The 17,792-nt window shown below is 51.7% G+C and overlaps 1 protein-coding gene across 4 annotated transcripts; it reads left to right on the plus strand.

Moving 5' to 3' along the window:
- The first annotated feature begins 542 nt into the window (after nucleotides 1-542).
- METTL22 (methyltransferase 22, Kin17 lysine) lies at nucleotides 543-17,227 on the plus strand. Of its 4 annotated transcripts, none has more exons than XM_080680160.1 (11): nucleotides 543-651; nucleotides 1,229-1,395; nucleotides 2,936-3,149; nucleotides 5,510-5,550; nucleotides 5,639-5,783; nucleotides 9,493-9,564; nucleotides 11,026-11,079; nucleotides 11,989-12,069; nucleotides 12,316-12,418; nucleotides 14,259-14,427; nucleotides 15,988-17,227. In XM_080680160.1, exons 3-11 carry the CDS (start codon nucleotides 3,071-3,073, stop codon nucleotides 16,021-16,023), a joined length of 780 nt encoding a protein of 259 aa, XP_080536286.1. In that variant the 5' UTR covers nucleotides 543-651; nucleotides 1,229-1,395; nucleotides 2,936-3,070; the 3' UTR covers nucleotides 16,024-17,227. The 4 variants fall into 4 exon arrangements, with proteins under 4 accessions (XP_080536286.1, XP_080536283.1, XP_080536285.1 ...); XM_080680157.1 differs by having other exon boundaries at nucleotides 550-651; nucleotides 2,769-3,149; XM_080680159.1 differs by having other exon boundaries at nucleotides 550-651; nucleotides 3,081-3,149.
- The last annotated feature ends 565 nt before the right edge of the window (nucleotides 17,228-17,792 follow it).

A 17,792-nucleotide genomic window follows, 5' to 3' on the forward strand; every position in this document is an offset into this window, starting at 1 on the left:
TAAAAAAAATAATAAAAAATAAAAATAATTAAGGCAAAGGGAGCCTGTTGAGGCGCTGTGCGTGTGCTTGCACGCACAAATATATTTTACAAGTGGCCCTACGTGCTTGGAAGTTCGCTTTAAGTACAACATATGAATCCGATTTCATTTCCTATTAGACTCTAAGAGTGAGATTCTGAAAAAAAAAAAAAAGACTGAGATTCTGCACGAATGAACTACCAGCTATTAACAATGAGGACTAAGAGCAAAAATGATAATAATAACCAGCTGTCATGCTGGTTAACAGCACACGCTCTAAAGCCCTGTTCAAGCTGGAATCAAAGCCTCTCAACTCAGCAGCCGGTGACCTCGGGCTAGTTATCTACCGGCCCCCCACACGCAGACCGGTTCCACCCAGGCGGGCGCCCCAGAAAACCAGTGCAGGTGAGCACTGCACCTCCCTGGAGCCCAGAACCAGAACTGCACGAGTTGGCCGGCGGCCCGGCGCGCAGGCGCAGCGCAAGCAGGTGGGCGCGGTCAGGGGGCCGGGCGGTCCGACGCACGCAGAGGTGGTGGGGCCGCGCCTGCGCAGGCCGCCTGTGATGGCGGCCGTCTGAGCCCCGCAGCGGCAGGGCCGGGTGTAACTCCAGGCTGCGGCCTGGCCTGGAGCGGGTAAGCCTGTGGGATAGGTGGTGGAGCGAGGTAAGGTGCGGGGGTCTCCTGGCACCAAGTCCCGTCTTGAAATCCTACCTTGGCCCTGAAGCCCAACTCCTCTCTCTCAGCCTCGGATAGATAGAGCGAGCACGTGACCAAGTGTTGATCATTGAATCACTAAGCAGAGTATGTGCTTACATGCCATACCCTCAACTTTCTTGTCTGTTTAAAAATCTTCATAATAAAGTTGGAAAAAATTAAAAGGGAAAGGAAACTTTATGCCAAACGTAAGAGATTACCACGAAAATGAGCACAGTGCAAACAAAATAACACAATTCTAGGCGGGTTCTTTTCCCTTGCCCAGGCTCGGGGACTCCCTGGGACCAGACTACTGTCCCCATCCCAGGACGGTGTAGAGCCCGGTAAAGGGGAGAGCTCCCAGCTAGTTTCTTTAGGAAAAATTAAAAGAAGGGAAGAGGAAAGCGCTTCCGCCAGCCCAGGTGATACCGAGCTGCTACCACCTGGCTGGGCGTGCTTACTCTATGCTGCCCCCTTTAGGGGCCTGCTGTCCTGAGAGCCTGTTGTCCATTCTCAGGTGCTGCTCTTTTGTAATCAGCGTGGAGCTGGGGCCTTGGTAGCTGGCTCCTACCCCGACCATGGACGAGGTCACCTTCAAAAGTGACACGGTGCTCTCCGATGTCCACCTCTACACTCCCAACCAGAGACACCTCATGGTGCGGCTGAACAGCATGGGGCAGCCCGGTAAGGTCCTGCCTGGTGTGTGTGGAGTGGCCTGGCACCCTGTGGACCCCAGTTTGTTTTCTCGTACTCATTTTGGGAGAAAAGATTGGGAAGACTGGATGAACTATTATCATCACACCATTAAGTGCTTTCTTTCCCGGAGTAAACTGCTTTACTGAGCACCTGCTGTGTGCCAGGCAAAAGTGAATGGGCCAAGCTCTGCCTGGAGTCCAACCAGGAGACAGGGCCCTGCTCCTGGGCACTGCCCTCCATCCCCTCTGCCCCTACCCCAGTCCAGCACTCTTCATCCCTTGCTGGCTGCTTCTAGGTCCTCCCACTGGGTCTCCCTGGCTTTTTCCCTCACTCTCCCCCACTCATCTCCCCAGACACCAAGGGGATCTCTTGAAAATGTAGATCACATCGCTGCCCTGATTTAGACCTCCAGTGGCTTCCCCTGGCTCTTAGAGTAAAAGCAGGCTCCTTGGCGTAGCCCCCAGCTCGCCCAGCCCCTGCCTATGGGTCCACACTTATTTCCCTCTCTGTTACTGCTCTGTGGCCACTTTCTGCTCCTTTCTGCCCCTGACACACTGCACACACCTTCCTTCCTTAGTGTGTTTGCTTTTGCTATTCACTCTGCCCAGAACATTCTTTCCTCTTAGCCCTGGCTCCCCAGATGTCAGGTCAGACAGACCCTCTCTGGCAACCCTTCCCAGTTCCAGTCACCGTGTAATTAGCTTGTGATTCTGTGGTGTGACTAAGAACTTCCCCTTTCCTTGTGTTTCAATTTGGATTCCTGGAATCTGGAAACTGAGGCTCAGAATAGATAAGTGATTTGCCCAGGGTCGGACAGCCTGGGAGATGGAGGACTCCAGCCTCGGACTGTCCACTCAAGTCCTTGCACCTCCCGCCTCCAGCCCGCCTCTCCTGACACACATCCTCTTAGTGAAACTTGTCCCAATGACATTCTGGCCACCAGATGGTGAGGGACACTTGGTATCCTTGTCCTGTCCTCCAGACCTTAAGTGGAAGAGTGTAGTGAGCAGGGCATCCGCTTAGGAGTCCAGCAGATCAGGTGTGAGTCTTGCCTCAGCCTCAGCCACCTTCAAAGCTGTGTGGCCTTGTGGGATCACTTAACTTCTCAGCCTCAGTTTCCTTGTCTCTTAGATGGAGCCATTACTGCTGTCTTCATAGCCACTGTAAGCATTAAATGTAGCTGTCCTCGGTGGTGGTTGCAGCTGCTGTGTGTCCCCAATGTCGTGGCTGAATCAAACAGGCCTTTTCCACTGGCATTTGTATGCCTCCACCTGGCCTTTACAACGCTTTCTAGAAATCAAGTTTTCTGAAAGGAGAGGAAGGGGGAAAGAAATAGTCTCCTTTTGTGTTTTGTCTTTCAGTTTTTCTGTCCCAGTTCAAGCTTTTGTGGAACCAGGACTCTCAGACAGACTCGGGGACTATGGGAGGTGATCATAGAGATGTTCCCATAGAGGAGACTCCTGCTAGGACAGGCAGCACCGGGTCCCCTCCTGGGAGTGGCCACAGCGGTGCAGGTTTTCCCCTCCAGGCCGATGTCGACTCCACTGGACAGCAAGGGACGGGAGCTCAGCTGGACGAGGATGGGGATTTGGATGTTGTGAGAAGACCAAGAGCTGCCTCTGACCCGGACCCTGCATGGCCTCCGAGAGACAAGGTACATCCCATGATTCTAGCGCAGGAAGAAGAGGACGTCCTGGAAGACAACGCACAGGAGAGCAGCACCCACAATATCATCAAAATAGGTAAATGAAGGTCTTGCTCGTCTGTCACCAAGGCGGCACCACAGTATTGATCAGGTCATGTGTCTGCACCTGGCTGTGTTCAGGCCCGGGCTAGGGAATTATAGCATTATCCTTCACCTCCTCCTGGAAGCCCTCTGCTTCTGCCTCCCACATTGATGTTCTGACCCAGCTGGCATGCTGGTGGTGTGGGTCAGGGGGAGAGGGTGTGGAACACTGGGCTAGCTTGGCCGGCACCAGGGAGCCATGAGAGATTTTGGAGCTAGAATGTGGCACAGGGGCAGGGAGGTAGATCCAGGATTAATCTGGAGGAGTTTGTAGGCCAGTCAGATGAACCAGGAGTGGGGAGCTGGGGGCCAGGTGGGGAAGGAGAGGTGACAGAGTAGCAGGAGACATGGGTTCAGAAAGAGGCTTCACCTCAGACACGGGGTGGAGCAGAGGGCTTTGGTGACGCCAGGATTTCAGATCCCTGGAAGTGCCAGGATCTATATGGATCCGGGGCAGGAATGAGCTAGTGTTGGTTAGACACCTGTCATGTTCTGATATTTTACCTACATCACCTCATGTAGTCTTCACAGCCCCCTCTGAGGGGAGTACGGATGAGGAAGTGACAAGCCCAAGGCCATGCTGCTTGGCAGTGAATCCATGTGATATGTCCCCAGAGCCAGGACTCTTGTCACCCCCAGTGCTGCTCATTTTGGGGAGAGGAGCTCTGGTTTGAGTCTGTTCATTGAGATCCAGGGTCCCTGATGGTGCTTGAGGACCCAAATAAACCTGGGCCTGGTTGGGGGCAGACGGACAGACAGACTAGCGGCTCTGACAGCCACCTGCCCACATGTTAACAGTCCATTATTGAGTGCCTGCTGGCACCAGGAAGGCTGGTCGCAGCAAGTCCAGACACGGAGTTCATGCCAGAACCTTGTTCTGTGTGTCCTGTGCATTACCTCTGGTCCTCACAGCCTTTCCAAGGATGAATATTCCCATTTCACAGAGGAGGGAACTGAGGCTCAGAGACATTAAACTTGTCTGAGCCATAATTCATACCCAGGTCTGTCTGATGCCACAGCCTGTGTTCTTACCCACGTTATGTGATCAGAACATTGCAAATTTTTGTTTGGAGTGGCGGTGGGATTTGATGCCGGCTCATTGGCTCATTTTACTCTCAGTCCTCACTTGGCCTCCCTGCGGGGGTTGGGGCGTGGTCAGGGGAAGAGAGGAGCAGACTTGGTTATTTCATAAGTGTTTGGCCTCTGGTGTGCTTGTGTTTAGTGTTCTGGGAACTTACCATCCTGCAAGCAAAAAATCAAGTCTCACAGGAAAGGGCTGGTGTGTGGCCTGCTCCCCACCCACCCATCTCTCTGTCTCCCAGTGCCAAAAGTTCACCTTTCTTTTTTTTTTTTTTATTATATTTTTATTTATTTCAGAGAGGAAGGGAGAGAGAGATAGAAACATCAGTGTCTTTATCTGTAAAATGGGTTGGTGATAACTACGCACAGGGCCGTTGTGAGGGTCACATAAAATCCCCTGTCCCAGTCCCAGGCCTGGCTCAGGGGAGGCATCCATCCGTGAGGGACCTCCTAGGGCAGGCCCTCCTGGGGGGAGCATCACCCACGCTCCTTCCAACCTGGCTATCTCCTCCCCTCCTTAGTCCATCGTTCCTGAGCTTGGGGTTTGACTCTTGCACGTCCAGTAAGCGTACGAAGCTACCTGCTGTGCATGTGTTGTGTGTTTAAATTTGATAGCCGTCGCTTAAAAATATAAGAGCCAGTTCTTATTTAACAGCAAACATGTTTGCCATCATTCCTTTTTCTCCTTGGTCTCATATTTCTATTCTCTTCCCCCAACTGCCACCACCAGATTTTACCCTAACATATTTTGTGCTTGCGAATACTCCTTATATCCTTCTTCACCCAGAAAAGGATGTAAAACTCAAAGCTTATTTTGTCAACTTCTCATGTGGTTCTAAGTGTAAGGAAATATTGTGGGATGAGCTGTGATTATTATAAGCATACACTTGACCAAAACAACATGAAGGTGACAATTCTAGTAAACAGTTACTAAACATAAAAAGTGGAGTGTGGGTGTGTGTGATTAGGTTGAGCCAAGACCGATTATGACCCTGGTCCTCGGGCTATGGGGCAGAGGGTTCCAGCTCTCTGAGAGGGGGCCCTGGTGCCTAGATTGAGAGTGACCCTCAGATGTCCCTCCCAGCTGGTGGCACAGCCTGTGTTTCTGCTACTCCCTAGATGCCCAACCCCAATGCTCATCCCACCACGTGTGCAGCTTGCCATGCTCCTCCTCTGTGTTGTGTCCATCCCCATTTTCACAGAGGCCCTTTCTCTTTTGATTTCCATCCTGTCCAGAACACACCATGGCCACGCCCCTGGAGGATGTTGGCAAGCAGGTGGGTAGGTCCTATCCACTTCCCGTGGCCCTGAAGGGTCTCTCTGGAGCCTCACGTCACCTGTCGTTCCTTGTCCATCTCCCTCCAGGTGTGGCGGGGTGCCCTGTTCCTGGCTGACTATATCCTGTTCCAACGGGACCTCTTCCAGGGACGCACCGTGCTGGAGCTCGGGGCTGGCACGGGGTTCACCAGCATCATTGCAGCCACCGTGGCACAGACTGTGTATTGTACAGGTAACACCCACCATCTCAGCCTGAGGGGAAGCCATCTCTTCACAAAGCGTGTACTGACTGTAAAAAAGTGAGAGAGTGATGCCCTAGCCAGTTTGCTCATTGGTTAGAGCATCAGCCCGCTGACTAAAGGGTCTCCGGTTCAAATCTGGTCAAACGTACCTCGGTTGCAGGCTCAGTCACCAGCCCCACTCAGGGTGCATGAGGGAGGCAACCAGTCGATGTGTGTCTCTCACATCAATGTTTCTCTCTCTCGTCTCTCTCCCTCCCTTCCTCTGTCTCTAAAAACATATGGAAAAAACATCCTCAGGTGAGGATTTAAAAAAAAATGAGAGAGAGAAATGGAAATGGGACGTTAGCTGCTACTGATTTTGCCATCCTGTTCTGTGGTTTCTTCCACCCTCCCTTGTTTTCTCAATAATGTCAGAATGACCCAGCAACAACCAGTCCTTGGCAACTGTAGTTCTGCTTCAGAACGTGCTGGGGGCTCTGCTGGTGCCTCTGATCACATCCCCGTGAAAGAGCAAACATCTCAGAAAACCACAAAGAATGTGCCTTTCATAAGGCTTAAAAACAAGCTTGTTATTTTTCCCCGATTATAGAAACCTTGATTACTCTTGTGAAAACCTTGTGGAGATTAGAAAATTAAAATTTCTCAGAATTTTAGAATCCCTAGATTCACTATGCAGTTTATTGAGCACCTACTATGTGCCAGCTGTGGTTCTAGATGCAGGAGATCCAGGAATGAATAAAACAGGTCAGGTTGGTGTCCTCAGTGAGCATATGTTTTAGAACCTATATTTTAACTGTATATTTCTCTTATAATCCATTTTCTTTTGTGTGTACATCAAGCATGTCAAATGCTTGGGCTGTACATACTCCCAAACAATAGCTGCAATCAAACTATATTCAGTACTGTATCCTCTAAAAATATTCAAAACCAAATTTTTAAAAAATATATTTTTATTGATTTCAGAGAGGAAGGGAGAGGGAGAGAAACATCAGTGATGAGAGAGAATAATTTATTGGCTGCCTCCTGCCCGCCCCACACTGGGGATCAAGCCCGCAACCTAGGCATGTGCCCTGACTGGGAAACGAACCATGACCTCTGGTTCATAAGTCAACGCTCAACCACTGAGCCATGTCAGCCAGGCTTTTAAAACATTTTTAAGAGTGTTTTCCCATGTCATTAAAACTTACTTATAAATAAGATTTTAATGACCATCTTTTTAATTTTATTTTGTTTTTACCATTTTCCTTTTGCTGGGCATTTTGGTTGTCCCCGTGATATTTTTGTTTGTTTTGCATCTGTCAGTTACACTGCAATGAGCACCTTTGTTCATTGTTAGACTAGATTCCTACAAGTGTGCTCTTTCTTAAGCTTTTGATACATGTTGCCAACTGCTTTCTTTTTTTTTTTTTTTTTTTTTAAATATATTTTATTGATATTTTACAGAGAGGAAGGGAGAGGGATAGAGAGCTAGAAACATCGATGAGAGAGAAACATCGATCAGCTGCCTCCTGCACACCTCCCACTGAGGATGTGCCCGCAACCAAGGTACATGCCCTTGACCGGAATCGAACCCGGGACCTTTCAGTCCGCAGGCCGATGCTCTATCCACTGAGCCAAACCGGTTTCGGCTGCTTTCTTTTTTAGTTTTTAATTTTGAAATAACATTAGACTCACACAGAAGTTGCTAAAATATTACAGAAAGTGCCATGCACCCTTCACCAGCTCCCTTCAATAATAACATCTTACGTAACCTAGTTGCTGAAAACCAGCAAATTGACATGAGCGACTGTCAGCTACACTCCTGACGTGCCCGGCCTGCTCTTGTAGAGAGTGTTAGCAGTTATAAGACAGTGTTAGCTCATCGGGTAAGTACTGTCATTATGGTTCCTGCTGAGGTGGTTTGCCTTTCATTGGTTCCTAGGTCCCATTTTCATAGGCTGCATCTCTTGCTTCTGAGACAGAGAAGAGGAAGCTAGGGATGGCCTGTGATTTGGGCATGCTTTTCGGATATCCTAAGTTAGTGGTCGGCAAACTCATTAGTCAGCAGAGCCAAATATCAACAGTACAGCTATTGAAACTTCTTTTGAGAGCCAAATTTTTTCAACTTAAACTTCTTCTAATGCCACTTCTTCAAAATAGACTCGCCCAGGCCGTGGTATTTTGTGGAAGAGCCACACTCAAGGGGCCAAAGAGCCGCATGTGGCTCATGAGCCGCAGTTTGCCAACCACTGTGACCTAAGTCAACCGAGTCAGAAGTGTGCAGGCAGCCACCCTGTTTGAGGCTCCTTGACACTTTCATGTAGATTGCCATTGAGCACTTCTCAGAGTCACACCTAACCAACACCCAGAGCTGTGTTCTCTGCCTGGTGCCTCATAGCAGGATGTAATCAAGGTGTCTTATCCCTGAGAGGGATTTACCACCATGAAGAAGAGCGTGCCCAGGGTTGGCACATTACAGTTAATAAAACCTTCCATGTACATCAGGACCTGCTCCTAACTTCACAGTGAGTGGCCCTGGGCAGTCGCCAGGGAGCGTGTTACCATCCCTTTGTCCAAATGGGCAGACTGAGGCTAAGGTCAAAGGGCTGGCCAAGGTCATATGCAGTAAGGGATGGGGGAACAACCCCAGGGCTCCAGGGTCCCAACCCACTCAGCCAGAGCTGCCCCTTTCTTATCTTTCATATGTTAGAGTCCCACATGAGATCTGTTTGGACAAAAACTATCAGAGGTTTAAAAACTTGTGAACCAGTTTTGTGCTGTCAGGCACACACCATCAATATTCTCTCCACCCTGTGGCCCGGGGAAGGGACAGGTATGTGCCCTCGGAGAGCAGGGAGCTCTCCCCTTTACCAGACTCTGCACGGTCCTGGGATAGAGACAGTAGTCTGGTCCCAGGGAGTCTGCAGTGGGCGGGATGGGGCGTCACAGCCACAGTGGCCAGGCAGGTGTCCTTAACAAGACTTTGTACCTTCCACACAGATGTTCTAATTGGAAAGTAATTTTTTGGCACAGTGCTACACCCCGCCCCCTTCCCTCAGCCTCACACCCCCACCCCTGCAAGGATTCTCTGCACTGCATCTCAGTCCTGCTGAAATGACAGGAAACCCCACCTGGTCAGAGTAGCAGGCAGCTGGGGAAAGATGCCATGGCAGTGACAGTGAATTGTGCACAGGAGAGCTGCCTCCTGCCTGTTTGAATTTGCTCTGTGTATCCATTAATCACATCCGAACACCCTTCTAACTCTGGTCAGTTTTCTGGGGTGTCAAAGAGTGAGCCTAGACTTGGAGTCAGAGATGCCTAGGTTCAAGTCCCAGCCCTTGTTCTTAGTAGTGGCCTGACCTTGCTCAAGTCTTCATCTGTGAGATGGGAGCTGTGATACCAGCTTGTGGGTGGTTAGAAACACTCAGCGTGGCTATGGGATGTGCTATGCAGGTGTCAGAAACTAGAGAAGAGCTCACCCTTCCCTCTGGCGTGTAGAGTCTGTCTCCACCAGGACAACCATCTCTTATTTAAAGGAAAGCTCATTAAAGAGAGCCTTAAGGTACAGAGTTAATTTTGGCAGTAAAACACACAGGAGACATTTAGCCTCAATGTTGCACGTCTGTAATCGTGCTGTTGATATCAGCTCTCCGGGCAACAACACGGAAATAAAGCGTCGTAGTGGCCGGCGCTTGATGGCAGGTCCTTCTGTCGTTCCAGATGTCGGTGCAGACCTCTTGGCCACGTGCCAGCGAAACATTGCCCTCAACAGCCACCTGACTGCCTCTGGAGGTGAGGCCCAGCCTGGGAGGGAGGTGTCTCTGTTTGGCAAGTGGGACAAACACCCAGGACTGTGACCTGGAGACGGGGTTCCGCCTGCTTCCCTCTACACCCCGGTGAATGCAGGGAGCAGAGCCTTACTAGTTTCACATAGTTTCAGATCCTAGATGACTGTCCCTGCATCATCTCCTTCCCACACCCACGCCACATCCAACATCAGCCTCTCCTGCATGTCACAGTGGCCCCTCCCTCATCACCCAGCTCCTTGTCTGACCCGGCCAAGCTGTCCTCCATGTAGCATCCAGAGTGACCTTTCTAGATGAAGCCTGACCTCTTCAAGGGGTAAAGTTCAAGCTCTTTCTCTGGCTCCCAAACCTCCTGGTCCTCCCCTGCCTGCCTCTTCTGCCTCCTCTCCTGATGGTCCCACTCCAGCCCTGCATTCAGTGAGCCGAGGACCCATTTCAGATGCCTCTCCCTCTGTCGGAATGTCGCCCCTGCCAGCTCTGCACCACCTGCAAGAATAAGCTTGCGTGGTACATGCCAGCAGCAACTCCTCACTGGACTGCCTGTGTACACCTTCGTCCTCTGAGCAGCCTGGGGCGCTTTTCCAGATTCAGATCAGGTCATTCCAGCTGCCAACCTTTTATAGGTTTCCCGATGCCCTCCGAGTACAGACCGAATTTGTTTGCTTGTCTGAGATCTGCATGATCTGGCCCTACCTGTCTATAGCCCCTCCCACACAAGTCTTCCTGGCCTTGTTGGAGGTTCCCCTTGCCTTGAGGCCTGCGCACTTGCTGCTCCCTCTGCCTGGAACGGTCTTCTCTTCCCTCTTCCTCCATCAGTTCCTAATTATGCTCCGAGCTCCAGATGAGGTCACAGCCCTCACACAGACACTCATGACACCTTGGACCATTGCATTTGACATTTGTTGATGCAACTGGTTGATTGGTGTCTGCCATCCCGTTAGACCACATGCCCCATGAGGGCAGGGGCCCTGTCTGTGATCCCCACTGCTGTGGTGTTTGTTTAGTGCCCAGTGTACGGTAACCAGTCAACAGGGCGAAGGACGAAGCAGGCATGATTGCCTTCTTTGGGCCTTTCCCAACACCCTGTCCGACACGAGAGCCCCTCTTTCCTCCTGGGCACCTGCACATCCCTTTAACATTGCCCTGACCACCTGCCTTGTCCATGTCTGCTAACTTGCCAGTCTTAGCTGCGGGTCCCCAGGGAGGGGCATTTGTATTCCCTGTGTCTGGCATGGGACCTAATACTCAGCACTCAAAAAATGCTGACTGGATGGATGGATGGAAAACAGGATATATATGGATGAGTGGGAAGATGGATGGATAGGAAGGAGGGAGGGAAGATGAAGGAGGGTGAGAGGATGGATGGGTTTTGGTGTACAGTGTAAACGTTTCTCCTTTTTCCTAATTGTTTGCAGAGCTTAGTAAGTTCTGTTTGTTTGTTTTACAGGCAGTGGAGTTAAGGTCAGAGAACTGGACTGGCTGAAAGAGGACCTCTGCACAGGTGCGTGTCTTGCTCTCATGCCCCATTTGATTCAGTGGTTCCTGGTAGTATCTCAAGGCCAGTGGTCCTGTGGCCTTGACTGACAGCAGATCCAGGCTGCTGCCACAGTCCACAGCTCACAGCAAGTTCCCTTCATTGGCTGAAAGTGACAGGTGTTATTCATGGGCACCTGCTGTATACCAGGCACCTTCCATTCATGGTATTCAGACTCCACAGTGTCACTGTGCAGCAGGTATGAGTGGAGACCCATGTTTGGGGTGAGTTCCCACCCAGGGGATCAGGTGTGAACCAGGTCTCCAACTCCAGGGCTCCCACAGCAGGGAGCCAGCCATATGGCTTCAGGGCTCTGGGTGAGGGTTTTCTGAATTCCTTATACAAATGTTTCAGACCTGTAGGCTTGCTCTTTCTTTGTATGAAAACTTTTCCCTATAAGACGTCAGGCAGGGAAAATCATTGCTTGTGGAGTACCTGTCACCTATCAAGCACATAGCATACCTTAGGTCCTGTCCCCTCCCCAGCCATCCTCTGAGGGAGCCGTCTAGTGCGGACCCTGAAACGAGAGGTGAAGCCCTTTCTCAGGGTTGCACAGTGAACACGGCTTGGGAGCCAGGGACACGGGACAGATCGTGTTTGCACAGGTTGCGGGCAAGGCAGAGGGTGAGGCCAAGTCCGCCCGTCCCCACTCACTACGCTGCCTCCTCGTGGAAGGGCACCTCTCACGTGGGTCCCACATAGGCAGCCGTGTCCCTGAAGCAGGGTGCTGGGACTCGGGGCTGCCTTGGCAGTGCCTGCTGCACTGAGTGGCCCGAACCCCATTTCTTCTGCAGCCTCTCAGTCCGTCTCTCAGTGAGAGTTGGTGGCCACAGAGACAGGAGAGAGCACAAAACACCCTTTCTTCTTTTCTCCCAGACCCGGAAGTCCCCTTCAGCTGGTCGGAAGAGGATGTCTTCGACCTGTACGGCCACACCACCATACTGCTTGCGGCCGAAGGTGAGAATGTCAGCCCCTCACAGCCAGTGTCACTGTCACGGAGCCACGTGCAGCATCCCGCCGCTCGGCGTCCTCTCTGTCTAGGAGCACTTTTCCGGGACATCCCCACATCTCCGTGCAGTGTGAATTCTGAGAACTGATGCTCCAGTTCATCAGGACCCCGTCCATAATGGCATGGGTCCTCTGAGGAACAGATTTCTCTGGTATTTGCACGTTTTCCGCTAATGCCTGTTTTCTTCCCTGCAGTGTTCTATGACGATGACCTAACTGATGCTCTGTTTAAAACACTCTTCCGACTCACTCACAAATTGAAAAACGCCTGCACAGCCATTCTCTCTGTGGAGAAGAGGTGAGCTCCACACTAGAGGGGCCGGAGGGGGGTGGGGGCATTGAGGGAGGCAGTGCTGGCATTCTGAGAGCCAGGCTCACCATCTAGACACGTCACAGTCAGTGTCCTTATTACCGCTCATTTAGTCAGCATCTACTGTATGCCCTGCACACTTCATGTAACCCACACACCAGCCCACCTGTGTGTAGGCACTGCCGTCCCATTTCTCAGGTGAGGAGACGAAGTCTGAGCGACATCAGGGAACCTTCCTGGCCACAGCTGGTCAGTGTGTGGTTGAGGGCTTGAACGTACTAGTATGCTGTGCACCAGAGCCGAGGCACATGGCCACCGCACTGTCAAGGGCCTTTGCTCTTTCTGAGTGTTCCCTCCAGGCCGCCATCTGTCTTCTCGGGCCTCCAGGCCTCTGTCCTCTCCCTGATGCAGATGCACCCCTCCAGGACGTTCCGCTGGAATGGCCTAAACCGCTCAGGCTCCTGCTGATGCAACGTCCATCTCATGACTGGTCAGGGCTAGACACTCTGTACAGCTCTCTCTGAGCCCTACGATAGGCCACAGCTTTCCTGAAGGCAGTTCAGAACATGTATCAAAAGCCACCACACCTAATGTAATCACTCACCCAGCAATTCAGCACTTAGGAACTCAGCCTGTGGCAGCGATCACAGCTCTGTACAAAGCCATCCACACAGCAAGTTCGCTGTTTACACCGATAGTGTCTAGGACCTCCTTCAAGGCCCACATGACCAAGGGCAGCACATGACCAGTGACCCCCTCCTGAATTCTGATTGGAGGTCGTAAAAGGAAAAATCGAGACAGTCAGGAAAAGTTGAATACTGACTGGCTACTTGATGATAAATAATTATGATTGAATTTGCCTGGCTGGTGTGGTTCAGTGGTTGAGCCTTGACCATGAAGCAAGAGGTCAGTCACTGGTTCAATTCTGGCTCAGGGCACATGCCTGGGTTGCAGGCTTGATCCCTAGTAAGGAGCATGCAGGAGGCAGCCAATCAATGATTCTCTCTCATCAGTGTTTCTCCCTTCCGCTCTCTCTAAAATCAATAAAACCATATTTTAAAAATATAAGAATTACCATTGAATTTATTTTAGGTGAAAAGAGCCTTTATGTTTTCAAGATACACACAGACACGCATATGGAAGAAATACTGTGATGTCTGACATTTTCTTTTTAATCGAGTGGTGGAAGGAAGGCAGAGGTGACAGAGGCTGAAGCTGGGCAGTTCATTACCTGTTCTCGCTCTTTTATATCTTGGACATTTTCCTAGTAAAAGATTTTGGAAAGAAAAGGGAAAGAGACAGAGTTTGAATTTCAAGTTCAATCATGTTGCAGACTAGGGTGTAGAGAGGTGTGAGTGGCCCAGCTGGAGATGCTCTGTGAGGACTCAGTTCTGGTCATCGCCCCTCCCCCTGCCCGGCCCATATCTCCCCACCCCACCCACTTCCCAGCAGTGTTCCTCTTCCCACAGGTTCTCGCAGGCCTCTGCCCCTCCCTGTGCCACTGCCCTGTCATGGACAAGCCATGTCCAGATCTGTGCTGGCCTCAGATGTTAGTCTGTGTCCATGCCGTGCGCCAATTTGTAGCTCCTTGGGCCATGGGGTCACCTTGAGCACGTGCCTTCAATGCTGAGGCTGTCTCCACAGCTGTAAAATGGAGGTGGTAGCTGTGTCCACCTCCCCGGCCGCCCTGCAGACCCAGGCAGGCAGCACACAGATTCTCAGCACACAGTGGGCACTCAGGGAAAACCCACCAGCAGGAAGGCCTGCAGGGAGGGAACGCCCGAGCCTTCCCAGTGGGGACGGCAGTGTGTGGGCTGCTTGTTTGCAGGCTGAACTTCACACTGAGTCACCTGGACATCACCTGCGAGGCCTACGACCACTTCCGCGCCTGCCTGCAGCAGCTGGAGCAGCTCCGGGATGGCCAGCTGCGCTTCGCGGTGGAGCCGGTGGAAGCCTCCTTCCCACAGCGCCTGGAATATGAGCGCATCCGGCAGCTGGTGGGTGCTCGGCGGGGTGCTGTTGAGTCGACAACGTGCTCTCTTTAGTGAAGCCTGTGATGGGCTCTCCCCTGCTCCCAAGAGTCAGCGTGTGCAGGGGTGGCCTGCAGGTGAACCGTCACCTTACAGCACAGTTCTTCCCTGTGGGCCGCTGGGGCTCAGCTGTGGGAGCCACTTGGTTGGGTTGAAGATCTTGGTGCAGGGACTTCTGGTGCTGATGGTGGCACCTTCCCGGGGGAAATGTGCTGGCCTTGTGGACCAGGCAGGCTTGTCTGGTGACCGATGACCTTCTGACCCCACAATGGGGTCCCACCATATCAGGCCTCTTAGTAATCATCCCGATGACATCATCCCTGTCCCAGTTAATGCCACAGTGAGTCACCCAGCCAGGGAGCAGCAGAGCTGGGGCTTAAGCCTACAGCCACTGACCTCCGGTTACTGTTTCTAAGCCCAGCACTTGGAGAAAACTTGAAAATCCTGTAACGTTACCAGGAGCAGGATTCACAGACGTCCAAAGCTCCAGAATTCACGTCCTTCGTTCGTTACCTTCGGGCTGTGGCCTCCCTTTCGCTGGGTCTGGAGACCCCAGCCTGATTCTGAGGAGGAAAGGGGAGGAGGAGGCCCTCTCCCTCACACTCCTGTCCTGTCCCCAAAGCAAGCACAGCACTGCATCAGTGTGGTTGCCATTTGTGAGGAGGTGTGTGTGTCACGTGCTGTTGACTCGGCTCCGAGTCCTGGTGGCCCTGTGGCTGAGTGCTGTCCAGTGTCCTGTCCTCAGCAGCCCTGCTCAGGCCTGTGGCTTCTTTCATGGGGTCAGTCCCTCTCATATTTGGCCTTCCTCTTTTTCTGCTGCCTTCTGTTTTTCCCAGCATCCCTGTCTTTTCCAAGGAACCCTGCCTCATGATGTGCCTGAAGTAGGGTGGCTCAGTTGTGTCATTTCTGCCTCCAGCAATGCTTCAGGCTTAATTTGCTCTAAGACCCACGTGTTCATCTTTCTGGCAGTCCAGGCTATTCGTAGAGCTTTTCTGCAACAGCATATTTCAAATGCACCCTGTCAGTCTTCCCCATCCAATTTCCCCCCTCTGTTTATTGCTTCACTGCCCCTGGGCAGCCTCCCTGCCCCTTAGCCTCGCTGCTTGTCAGCCTCCCGGTAGACAGCAAATAGGACGTGGAGCTCCCACTAAGAACGTGGCATGTTGTTGTACCTTCTCCACCTGCAGCCACAGCTGCTTCTAAATTCAGCAGCCAGGGTACATGGCACTAAAGACCTGCCCAGGTGGAGAAATTGTGGCGGCTTGCTGTCCTTTCCTGGTTCCTATTGCCCGTGTGGCATCTGATGCCTCCTGGACTCCTGCTGGGACCTACCTATCGCTTCTCCACAGTGAAGCAGAGAGAACAGCCCACAGCACAGAGACATGGGGGAAGGGCCCACTCCTGCAGTAGCTTGCCTGCTGCCCCTGGCTCACGTGTTGTTTGTTCTTTGCTAATTATGTCCCTTTATGAAATTGGGAAGCCTCCTCTGGGCATCTGGAGAATCTCGCCTTTCTCTTTTTGCTGCAGGAGCTGTGGAAGATCTTTGTGGAACCAGGAACGTGACCCATCGCGTCCGACAGCACAGTTCCTCCACTGTTCTGATAGGCTCTAATAAAGACAGAGGCTTCCAGAGGGGTGGGCTCAAGATTCGAGATGGTAGCCTTTTTATTTATTTATTTATTTTTTAGAGGGAGAGAGAAAGAGACATCGATGTGAGAGCAAAACATCAATCGGCTGCCTCCTGCACTCCCCCTATGGGGGATCAAGCCTGAAACCTGGGCGTGTGCCCTGGCTAAGAATCAAACCAGCAAGGTTTCAGTGCACGGGATGACGCCCAACCAACTGAGCCACACCGGCCAGGGTGAGGTGTTAGCATTTTCAAAACATGGCAAATGCACCTTATATGATGCAGGATAGTATTCTGGAGTCGGTTGCTCCTCCCAGAAAACGTCCCTGCTCCGCCGGAAGTCCATGCATTGTGTTTTCAGGCTGCTGTAATGCGTTGCAGGATGTTTCAAGAGCTGCTTGGTCACGTTGGGCAAATGTTCTCAACTTGATTCCACTCGCACTTCCCTTAGGGGCGGGCACCCAGGGCTGAGCCAGTTGTCTTCTACGCTCCCCTCTGCTGCTTACAGATGTGTTTAATATGTCGCCACAATTACTGTAATAACACCACGCAAAGTGAGACTCAGAAGCCTCATTTCCTTCATGGCTGCGGCGCCCATCCCTGTCCCTGCCTTTGGGAGGAGGAGGTTGGCACTGCACTCTCCTGGCAAGTGGAGCTTGAGCCTTTGTCTTCTGTTTTAACCCTTTATAGCCAAAATACATGTGTCTGTCTGGTTATCCTTTGTGTGTGCCTCTCTCCCATTTCCACCCCACCCTGTCACTCTATACCCCTCTCCCGCTGTCTCTCTGTCCTTTCCAATTTGGGTCCCATCTTCCCACTGCCCTTGGCTCTCCCTGCAGCACCCTTTCCCCTGGCTTGCTTCTCCTGCACATTTTCCTCCAGGGCCCAGCATGGCCCCTCCCCGCCTGCCCCTCATTGCCCAGACCTCCTGGCTTCTCTCTACCCCTCCAGCTGCAGCTGTCCCTGCCCAGGCTCACCTCTCCCCAAGCACCCAGACTCATTTCTCAGGTCCATCACACTGCAGTCATTGGCTTATCTGCATACCAGGGTTCAGGCAGTTGCGAGTCTTATTTCATCTTCGCAGTAACTCTAGGTCAGCAGCCTGGCTATACCCATTTAACAGTTGGGAACTGAGGCTCCAAAAGGAAAAAAAATGTCCATGAGGTCAAGTATCCTATTAGTCTTAATAGCAATATATTCCTGGCTTATGGCCTGGCCCAGACTAGGTATTGGACACAAGTTGAGTGAATCACTAGTATAAATTATTGCTAGGACAGTGTTTCCCGGTTGCAGGCTCCAGGGGCATTTGGCCATGTTTGCAAACATTTTTGGTCGTTACAACTCGAGGAGATGGGTGCTACTGACCAGGGGCACTGCTAAATGCGTGCAGTGCACAGGACAGCTCCCCCACAACTAAGAATGATCCAGCCCCAAATGTTAACAGTGCTGAGGTTGAGAAACCCTGACCTGCAATAGGACAATTCGCTACTTGAGGAAAGAAAAATGGGTCTCCGCTGAACCTGCAGTGAAGGCAATACAGGAGAATGAATCTCACCCCTCCCTTCCAGGAGTGGGAAGAAAATCTGCACACACTAGCTCTAAATCTTATAAAGACCCTAAAAGGCAGAAGTGATCCCCATAATGAGAAATCTGAAGCTCAGAGAGGTTAAGCAACTTGCTCAACATCACACAGCTACCAAGTGGC

The sequence above is a fragment of the Plecotus auritus genome, assembly GCF_963455305.1.
Source record: "Plecotus auritus genome assembly, chromosome: 7".
NCBI lineage: Eukaryota > Metazoa > Chordata > Mammalia > Chiroptera > Vespertilionidae > Plecotus > Plecotus auritus.

Bases quoted from the DNA above. Each gene is read 5' to 3' on its own strand.
- METTL22 (XM_080680157.1), top strand. From the start codon at position 1,290: ATGGACGAGGTCACCTTCAAAAGTGACACGGTGCTCTCCGATGTCCAC. The intron at 3,150-5,509 runs GTAAATGAAGGT...CATCCTGTCCAG, and splicing joins CCACAATATCATCAAAATAG to AACACACCATGGCCACGCCC. The intron at 12,070-12,315 runs GTGAGAATGTCA...TCTTCCCTGCAG, and splicing joins CATACTGCTTGCGGCCGAAG to TGTTCTATGACGATGACCTA.